At 41.0% G+C, this 10,684-nt stretch overlaps 1 protein-coding gene across 1 annotated transcript; it reads right to left on the minus strand.

The window, feature by feature from the left end:
* Positions 1 to 716: 716 nt before the first annotated feature.
* On the minus strand, positions 717 to 10,115 carry LOC119475902 (leukocyte cell-derived chemotaxin-2-like). The gene is made up of 6 exons (XM_037748994.1): positions 10,018 to 10,115; positions 9,669 to 9,739; positions 6,744 to 7,058; positions 6,201 to 6,291; positions 5,576 to 5,721; positions 717 to 2,007 (listed from the first exon to the last, which is right to left on the minus strand). The coding sequence occupies exons 2-6, from the start codon at positions 9,718 to 9,720 to the stop codon at positions 1,841 to 1,843; spliced, it is 771 nt and encodes a 256-aa protein (XP_037604922.1). The 5' UTR covers positions 9,721 to 9,739; positions 10,018 to 10,115; the 3' UTR covers positions 717 to 1,840.
* Positions 10,116 to 10,684: the final 569 nt, after the last annotated feature.

The following is a 10,684-nucleotide window of genomic DNA, read 5'->3' on the forward strand; positions in this document are numbered from 1 at the left end:
ACATGTTCACTTGTAGTTGTACTATTGCTTGATCACATGGAAAGCAACAGATTTGTTGGGGTGTAAACGAGGAACTGATGACTCACTGAGACTCCAACACATGATATCATCATGTGTGTGCGTGCTTAATGTCTCGTTCTCGGTCATGAGATGATTAAAGTTGGGATGGGTTAAACTGGAAATGTGCTAATTTTGTTCCAGAAAAGTGCTTTGTAAGTAGAAACTTGTCATTGTTTCCTCCCTATTAATATCACAGTGTTATGCTGCAATTAATTGTTTTAGATTGAACTGTAGTTATTTTGTAAGTTACTCAAAAAATTGCAAAGTTGACACTTTGATATATAGAGATTTTAAAAAGACTAATCACCAAGTTTGAGATTTGACTGACCATTTTGTTGCAAAACAGCTCCATCTTTTGGTGCATTGTACTCATTACATTAGTGCTGTATATGTGGCAGTTCCTTCCTATCTGCAGAGGCACAGCCCTTGCTATAGAATTACAGCTGATTAATAATGACGACTGCATTACGGAGACAATGTCAGGAGTCAGAATTGTCATAGTGAGTTACAAGTATTGAAAAACTGAACAATTTATTTTTATGACAAGTTGTGACATTATGTGACTCCCAATTTAAACTTGTCACATCCTACATTTAACTTCCAACTTGGTTATTTGGAATAGGAACCATTTTAATCAAAAGCAGAAATGAAAGTAAGAATTTATTGCATCACTCAAATAGGCCTATAAATAGAGCACATCAAAGGGGGTTATATGAGTCCATGTTGAAGGATAGAAAGAAAAAAAATCCAGGGAACTTTTTAAAAATAAACATGGCATTCAGTGGAAAAAATGTGAATAATGATTAGGGTTGTCCCGTTAGTCGTTTTACGTCTTAGTCGACTTAGATTTCTCTAGTTGTTTTTTATGCTTTTTCATGCTGAATGATTTATTTCCAAGAAATTTATGAGCACATCTCTGGATTACACAATTTTTACAGATCTGCGGATTAAATCAACTAATCGATAAGTCAACAAAATCGTGTTAGTCGACTAAGAATTTCTTTGGTCGAGGACAGTCCTACTAATGATAATACAAAAATATCCCCCAAAAAAGTAGAACAATTTGGAGATCAAGGATCAATCAGTCACACAAAAGTTGTCCATCAAAAAAGTATGTACTTAAAGGAACAGTGCGTAGCATTTAGGGGGATCTATTGGTAGAAATGGAATATAATATTAATAAGTATGTTTTCTTTAATGTTTAATCACCTGAAAATAAGAATCGTTGTGTTTTCGTTACCTTAGAATGAGCCGTTTATATCTACAGCGGGTCCTCTTCATGGAGAATGGACAAACCAAACACTAACTATAGACAGGCATTTTCATGTCGGCCACCACAGTTCTCCTACACACATGGCTCACAGTTTCAGTTGGTTGCAATCTGCAACCTCAACACTAGATGCCGCCAAATCCTACACACTGGCCCTTTAAATTGCTGTAAGCAGGGGAAAAAAACAATATAGTTAAATGCTGTCATTAGAGAGATCAACATTTTGCATGGCTATATTCTATAGAGGATGAAGAATTGCTGCTGCATCATAGGCCATATTTTGAATATGTACAGAAAAGTTACAACTAACATTAGATGTAATAATTATCTTTATAGGCATCAGGGATTATATCTGCAGGGTCACGGTGTCAAATGTTTAGGGGGTCAAAAGGTGAACAGGTGTCATGAATGCTGACAATCAGAGGTCAAACTAAAGGTCAAGGGTCAAGGGTAATTTAAATGAGTAGAGGTCAGAGCTCAGACGCCATATACAAGATGAGAGGTTAGAGGTCATATGAAAGGTGAAGGATCAGTGCCGTCACACATTTGCAGCTCTAGGTGTGATGTGATGCCGGAGAAGCGTTCCTGCAGCGGCAACAGGTAGCCCAAAGCTTCTCCCTGAGCCACCGGGCCCGTGTAACGGTACGGACGGATGTTGAAGATCTTCACACAGTACACTGGATGAGACAGAAACAAAAAAAATATACTTTTTTGTATATTATGGCCGTGTTATCTCTTGCGTGGACGTGTTGAGACATTTTTCTTTATGTGCATACCCTTTTCTTTCAACAATTTTAGGATATCAATGACATTTTTGTAATAGAGTGAGATGCTGCTGATGCTAAGAGTGGCTCAACTCAGCTCACAGACACAACTAAGAATATGTTTTTTTTTGCTTATTTATACCTGTGATGTCAGATTGTTCTCATTACTTTACCTTCATGGGGTAAATTTGTGAGAAATTAGTTGAAATACGTCTCAGCAGAAAGCTGTTTCTACACCACGGGGGAATGGATGTGTAAAATAGGAATTAAAAGTGATCATAATAATGTGTTTGTTGGAGAAAAGCAAAGGAGTTAGACACCTTTAGCATCGCACAAACACAGTCTCACAGCAGACCATGAAATAGACACAAAATTCAATCTATTTCATTCGTGTACATGGATATGAATTTCCCTTTTTTTCATGATGCTCAGCACGACTTTCAAGAGGGCGACCTCTAGCTCACCCGGTAGAGCGTGTGCCCCATGTAGGCTGAGTCCTTGGCAGCAGCCTGGGTTCGATTCCGACCCGCTGCCCTTTGCTGCATGTTATCGCCTCTCTCTCCCCCTTTTCATGTCATTCACCAGCTGCACTAATAAAGGCAATATAAAGCCCTAAATAATAAGCTTTATAAAAACAGAAGAATGTATTTTTCCTGCCTTTTCCTACGAATGTCCAGCAACATGTGACACTCGTTTCAATCTTCCGCTCCAGTCTTTTCAAAATAAAACTTAGATTTAAGAAAAGATCGTGGTTGAAATAACACCGGAAGTGGCGTAACTAAGGTACGGAAGTTACGTGACAAAAACTACTTAGTTAGCTTAAGGCAAATATCTACTTGGTTAGGTTTAGGCAAACAAAACTACTTAGTTAGGTTTAGGAAAATATCTTTGTTTGGCTTAAAATAACTCTGGAAGTGCTTTAAAGTAAGTACGGAAGTTACGTGACAAATAAATCAACGTTGACTCATGGTTTCACATGGTACACGAACACCGGTCTCCTGGACGAAAGTCCAGTGTTTTTTTGACCCACCCATCCACTCCGACCGCCTCCCTACGTGGCGTTCGCCACTCTTTATACCTCCCGGTTCACAATTACGTGGATTACATAAGAATTGATTTTGTGCCGACCATCACGAAAATAATTTGTGTCTATGTACACAAATCAATACATTAAATTTCGTGACTACTGCACGAACTGCTGTGCGACTGGGCTGATAGCACACCTGTGTTGATGAAAATATTCTCAGGCCACCCAACAAATATGAAATGCATAAATAAGTCTTACCATCCCCCTTTCCCCATTCTGCAGACAAAAACAAGCAAGCTGCCAACTTAGAAACAAACAACCTAAAAGTAGGCTAGTCTACAACGCAGCACCATCATTAAATCCTACAAGCTCCTAATGATCAGTGTCTCACCATTAATGTGGGTATCATGGCGAGGTAATGTGTCTCTGTGATGTCTAATCATGTCTGTGTTTTACCCTGAGATGAAAAGAGCTGACGGTACATGTGTTCTGATAATACAGTTCAATTAGGGGTAGAGGCAGAATGAGCGACTAATGATGTTTACTCATCAAATCTGGCGCCTTATCAACTCAGGATGCTTTCAAAATACAATCACTCACATAATACACAGACACAAACATACTGTACATTGCAAAGGCATGTGTGCGCTCTTCCGCCAGGCTACGTCGACACAAACGCACACAAACGCTGATGCGCTGCTTTGTTCTGTAATAATGATGGCCCTTAGTGGGGGTCATTACTCATAAACAGCCTTTGATGGGGTTTCACATGCAGCTGGGTCCTGGTGTTAGAGGCAACCGAGAGTTCAATGGAGTCTCAGCCCCCCTCTCCAGCACCTTGACTAATCCATCTAAATCACCCCTTCTTTTCATCCCCACCCAACGCCTCCACCATAACACCACCTTTACCCTCGCCGTGGCCCCATACACTATAGATTACAGGAATTTACTTGCTGAGGTAACAATAAAAGGTTACTTATTAAAACCTGCTTTTTCATTCAGTTGTAGAAAATATTAGTATGACTTTGAGATGCAATTTCAAGAAAACTGAGCTGATGCAGCCAGTAATTTTAAGCCATGTTAGCGACGTGGGACTAGGGATGGCAATGTCGCTCAGTCAGTTGGTTGGTCCACGATTTTGGTAACCTGACCCGCCAGAACCTTGTGAGATCATTGGAAACTATGACTGTCAAAGTTAACGCGATAATAACGCATTAACGCAAATTCGTTTTAATGCCACTAATTTCTTCAACGCATTAACACAATCGATATTTCGGAGGTTTAAAGCTAGAGTGAAGATACTGGTAGAAAATCTAAATAATCCATTGGTACCATCCATGTCATACTAGCTTGTCACTAAGGAGGCTAAATAACGCTCCAAACTTGCTCTAAATGATGGCGAGGAAAAATTGGCATGGCCAAGGGGTCCCTTGACCTCTGACCTCAAGATATGTGAATGAAAATGGGTTCTATGGGTACCCACGAGTCTCCCCTTTACAGACATGCCCACTTTATGATAATCACATGCAGTTTGGGGCAAGTTAAAGTCAAGTCAGCACACTGACACACTGACAGCTGTTATTGCCTGTTGGACTTGAGTTTGCCATGTTATGATTTGAGGATATTTTTTATGCTAAATGCAGTACCTGTGAGGGTTTCTGGACAATATTTGTTATGGTTTTCCGTTGTTAATTGATTTACAATAATAAATATATACATACATTTGCATAAAGCAGCATATTTGCCCCCTCCCATGTTGATAAGAGTATTAGATACTTGACAAATTTCCCTTTAAGGTACATTTTTAACAGATAAAAAACATGCGATTAATAGTGATTAATCATGGGCAATCATGTGATTAATCGCAATTAAAGATTGTAATCAAATGACAGCCATATTGGAAACTGTTTGGAAAAGGGCTGGCACTCTCAAAAAATACCTGGCAGGTGATTGGAAGAACCATCTGTCAATCAAACTCTTGTGGAAGCCAGTTGGGAGAAGAGTGAAAACACATTCTTTGCTCTTGTTTCAATAAAGAAATACTCTCCAGTTCTGATATAACTGACGCTATCGCAGCATCTACATTAACCTTAACCCCGTAGCTGCCAGTAACTCCTCACAGGACGCTGATTGGTCCGTGCACTGGCTTGCATAACTTGAAGCCTGACAAGATTGATTCCCACATGATATCATGACATTGCGAGAATCCAGCAGCCGTGCAATGTAACCACTTTGGTCCCTGCTGAAATATCTCAACAACTATTGGATGAATTGCCATGAAATGTGATAGACATTCTTGGTTGCCATAGGACGACTCTTAAAAGACCTTGGTGAATTCCTGACTTTTCCTCTATCTTTTCTTATAATTTGAAATGGTGATTGATAATCTCCAGAAGTTTCTTTCCCTTGCTGCACTCACTTTCAAGTACTTTATTGACATCTTGTCCTCCTTACCATCATTGAGAAGTTTGACCCCATTATACTGATTCCCAGCAGGCTCTTTCCGACTCACTGGGCCCGCCAGAGAGCCTGAGAATGGAGCATTGACGATACCATAGTCATCACACACCAGGTCCACCGCTTTATGTCGGTCATTATCTCTGTGAGAGGAGCGACAGAAAAGATTGGAATTGCACAGATATCGTAAAAAAGCCTGTTTCAATTAGTCATATTTCAAGGAAAGAACTTCTAATGTCTCTCTATGGATGTGGTACACGTCTGCCCAGCCATCCACCCAGAGAAAGCTGGATGATCATCTATATAATTTTGGTCTCTCTTGTCCTTTTAGTATAGACATAGATTTGGTTGCGAGGGAGCTGTGCCGTGAAATTGCATCATCCCTTAGATGATTACATACTTCATCCATTTTCTCCGTGATGTAGAGCTGTTGTCATGTCAACCTCATAACCAGGTTGATCACACAGCAAGACATGTCAGAAGCCACATAGTGAACAGTTGAAGAGAATAATATGTAACTCCAGAAATGTTGTATTATCAACTCATCTGCACTTGGAAGCTCTCGTGTTGCCGCATGGGTAATCTTCAGAGGCTTCAAAATGATTAGATCAGGAGGAATCACCTGTTAGAGTTGAAAGCTCCACAGCCGTGCGCATCACACGCCCTCACTCTGTTGTTGTGGTGACCGGCACAAAGGACACTCCAGGCTCCGACTACAGTGACAGGTATGAAAAGTAATATGTTAGTCCGATTCTTTTCTTCCTTATTTAAAGGTTGCTGCATTTCATTCCAAAAGGCCACGCAAAAAAAATTGCATTTGAATAAAAACATTTCAACGTCCTCTGAGTCACCTCACATTCTATTCATATGGAAATAAGGCCAATTACAGCAGAAAGACACTATTCAAATGTCGTTTTTTGATGTCTCTTATATCAGTCTTACACCCATTATAATACATTTTCCTGACTACCTTTTAAAAGGTACAGTGTGTAGGATTTGGCGGCATCTAGTGGTTTCAACACATACCGGTCTTTTAATCCCTACAAAAAAACAGCAGCGTGCTTGTGTGACTGATAGTGTCTAAAATAGCCCATTTGTCTTTGTAATATATGCATGAATGTGCTGGTATGTGTTTACATTAATGTGTAACTGTGTGTCACTATACCTGGCATACAACACTGCCGCGTCTTGGCCCCTGAACACTTGTCTTTCAGGTATCGACCTTGGCAGATGTATCGGTTGGGCTGGCAGATGCCTCCCAGTCTGGCGCAGCTGACGTCGCTTCTCGGTCCCGTGGAAACTCTCTTACTTCCCGTGTGCTTGACCTTCTTCCTCGGAGCCACGGCCTTAGGTCTCCCGTCACTTGCTGTTGAGTGATTTCTCTTCACCTTGAAGTTACTGTCAGCGTTCTTGTCAGGGCTTTGGGATTCTTCACCTTTCTTCTTTTCATGCTCTAAAGCACAACTTCTTAAAAGGACATCTTAAGGAGAGATGAAAGGAGAGAGGTAAAAATGTGGCTTTACACAACTTTCTTAGATTAAGGATTGCATTGAATGTTTGTGTATGCTAAACATGTATTACAGAGAATCTGAGCCACAGATCTAAAGGCCCTGACACACCAAGCCAACACTCGGCCATCGAACAGTTTGGGGCCGTCGGCGAGCGTCTGTCGGCCTAGTTATTGCGGTGTGTCCCGCACCGTCGGCTCTAGTCTGCCCGTGTCGGAGGCTGGTGTGAAAATGGTCGGCAAACGCCGCTTTGTTTCATGTACGTATCATAACAACGGCTTGTATATCCTTAGTCCTTGGTCTTCCGGTTTCCCTTTTTGAATAACAAATACAGACTACCGCGACCTGCTGGTGTGGAAAGTTATTTCATCTCACGCAGGCACAGAACGTACGTGCTAACCGGCCATCGGAGTGTTCGAGTGCAACTTGTCGGCCAAGACAAAGGCTACGTGAGGCGATGCAACAGTCGGCCTTTGTCGCCGCTAGTTCTTTGATGTTCACTTCGTGTGTCTCGGCCTTAAGGGACACTGATATGATTTTACTGTCTGTACTCAAATTACCAATCTACACAGTAGTGTAGATTGCAGCACTGTTGAACAATGTTGCATCATAAAGAGAGGTGCTTCTGTTATTTAGCCTTCCCTCATTGATATAAATGCGGTGTACACAAGAATAGAAACACCTGTCGGTATAACACAATACAATTCAGCAGCACCAGAAACTCCCCTCAAAGTCAGACAACACCTATTTACCTTTCTTAGCTATTTATAGTCATCACGAGGTGGGTTAGAGTTAAGAGGATTCACTTTAGGGCTCAAAAATCAATCACAAAGAAATAATAAAAAAGAGAACTAAAATACTATTCTCCAAAACGTTCTGATGCTGAAGCAAATTTGATACATTTCAAAGTCACGCCTGACTGGCTGATTGCTTTAAAATGCCATAAAAACCCCTGATGATATAATAAAGAAAAAGCACACCTTCTAGACATTCTTGACGAATGTTCATGGAAAAAGCTTTAATGACTTCACGGAACTTGCTTTTGATTATCTCTAAGAAACACTTTTCTTAGAGGTGGTTATTTTTTCTCTTAGCTCACTGCCTGGGCACACTTGTTGAGAACTGTGTTACTTGTCCATTATAGACAGACTGAGTCATAGTTCAGTTATTCATAGTGTGTTTTCATTCCGGCAGAATACTAATTATCCTGCCCAGACATGAGTCTTTGATCTTCATTAACTCTATTAACCTCAGAGGCACAGAAAATATTTCAATCGCGCTGGCCCGGCACAGGAACACATGCTGGGCTCAGTGATTGAAAGGAGCTGCTTATCACTAGAAGGCCTTAATGACAGGGAGACAGTCGGGCCGGATAGCTGGCTCTGGCACAAAAAAGCAATTTTCCTCAGCAATGTGAGCTAAAATTAGAAAAGGCCGGAATTTTGTGACAAAAATGGAACTGCCTGTTGCCTGGGCGATATTAGCTTGGAGGGTTTTACTGGTATTTTACTAAACGGTTGTTAGCGCATTACTAGGTGGTTGCTACATTATGGGGCTGCTAGGGTGCTACATATTTGATCCCTGTTTCGGTTGGTTTTGAGAAACATCCACTGAGTTGAAACTATCTTTCTCTAACCCGAGGTGCTGAAACCTTCAAACCAAACTCCTTCCTCTGTCTCCCTCTATGGACCTGAAACCCTCTAAACCAGTCTGGCCTGGTGTCTGTTTCCATATTATGTTAACTGCATCAGACATAGCCAACACCAGCAGGTGGCAGTAGTCTGGACTCGTCATCTAAAAAATAAAGAAGATTGAAAAAGAAGAAAAAGATAAAGTTGAATAACCTTAAAAAAGGAGTGGGTGAGCATTGTTTGAGTTTTCTGGTAAATATATGCCAAAGACACAAAAGAAGAATTTGGGGATAGTTTGTGACAGGGATCGGGAAATAACCTGCTGGATGTGGCAGCTGCATTGTCTTTTACTTTGATGGCAAGAAATGCTGTCTGTGGGTGGAATAAATACACACATCAACTTGAAAGTAACAAAAAAGAGGATATTTAGTGATATTCATGGAGCTGCAGAGTGAAAGTTGCGCCCACTGTGTGCGTCATGAATCATTTCATCTACGCAACAAGATGTCCGTCTCGTTTCCACGTTGCTCAGAGTCAGAGTGCGCCTTAAGCTTTGCAGTTAGATTGCAATTATGTGATGTTGCATTAAGCATTCAATCAGGCTTTAAATGTCTCATCCACTTGCGCCAGCACACAGTCACTCCAGCAATAGGCCCGAGAACCCCCGTAAGGTTTTATGTTCACAGGAGTTTGCAGTCTCCTAATAGGGCTCGGTTCATGGTAATAATCTCCGGGGGCGGACAGATATTTACAATATACACCGTTTATTGTTTCTGTAATAGGGATCTTATTAGTGAACACTGGAATGGCAAATTGCTGTGTGTGTACAGTATGTGTGCCTACACATGCATGTTTGTGTGTTCAACTTAATACGGTTACTTTACATAAATCCTCCAGGAATACTGTACATGTTATATGTAGTGTACATTTTGCATATATTACGCTACTTACAGCATACTAGCAGAGCTGCAATGAGACAGACCCTCGACAGCATTCTCATCATCAGATCAGAGCTTAAAAATCTGCAGAATAACAATAAAAAAAACAGAAGAATTATTCCATCTAGGCAGGTAAGTGTCCCATAGGTGTCATTGTCATATAAAACAGCAGGCGTATATGCATATTAGGGTTATTTATACATGCAGATTTCACCCTAAGATTCAAATCTGTGACGTATTCTTGCACACTGACTCAGTTCATACAGTAGTTAATCTGTCTAAAATCTCAAACAGAAGCAGACCAGATACCCTTTTCTGACTGAACACTGCTCAGATTTTCTAGTGAGAGAAAAAGGACTTACGGAGAAGTTGCGATGTGGCGGCCGGCGCGGTGGGTAGACACACAAAGCCGGGACTGTTGGAGAACCAGCCCGCTGTGGAAGCTGCATTCCCAGGGCCACGGGACGTTCCCCCACTGTCAATATTGATATTGGCCTATAGAAAACACACCCATTTACTTGCTGGAAAAAAGGCTCTCTTTATTGACTTTTTGTTGCTATACCGAAAGTTGCACAGTTAGTTATTGGCGTCTGAGAAAAAACACCTGAAAGTGAGGCTTGAACAAATATCCATGTGAAATGAGTTATTACCAGCTGAGCAACAGCATTGACAAATGGCATTATAATCTCTTTTTTTAAGGGCTTCAAAGTTAACGCGATAATAATGTGTTAATTTGTTCAAATTCGTTTAAACGCCACTAATTTCTTTAACGCAACTTGCGATTTTTAATTGACCCCCTTAAAATCCGACTAGCATAGCCATTTTCAAAGGGGTCCCTTAACCTCTGACCTCAAGACATCTGAATGAAAATGGGTTCTATGGGTACCCACGAGTCTCCCCTTTACAGACATGCCCACTCTATGATAATCACATGAAGTTTGGGGCAAGGCATAGTCAAGTCAGCACACTGACACACTGACAACTGTTGTTGCCTGTTGGGCTGCTGTTTGCCATGTTATGATTTGATAT

This window comes from Sebastes umbrosus, chromosome 17 (genome assembly GCF_015220745.1).
Source record: "Sebastes umbrosus isolate fSebUmb1 chromosome 17, fSebUmb1.pri, whole genome shotgun sequence".
NCBI lineage: Eukaryota > Metazoa > Chordata > Actinopteri > Perciformes > Sebastidae > Sebastes > Sebastes umbrosus.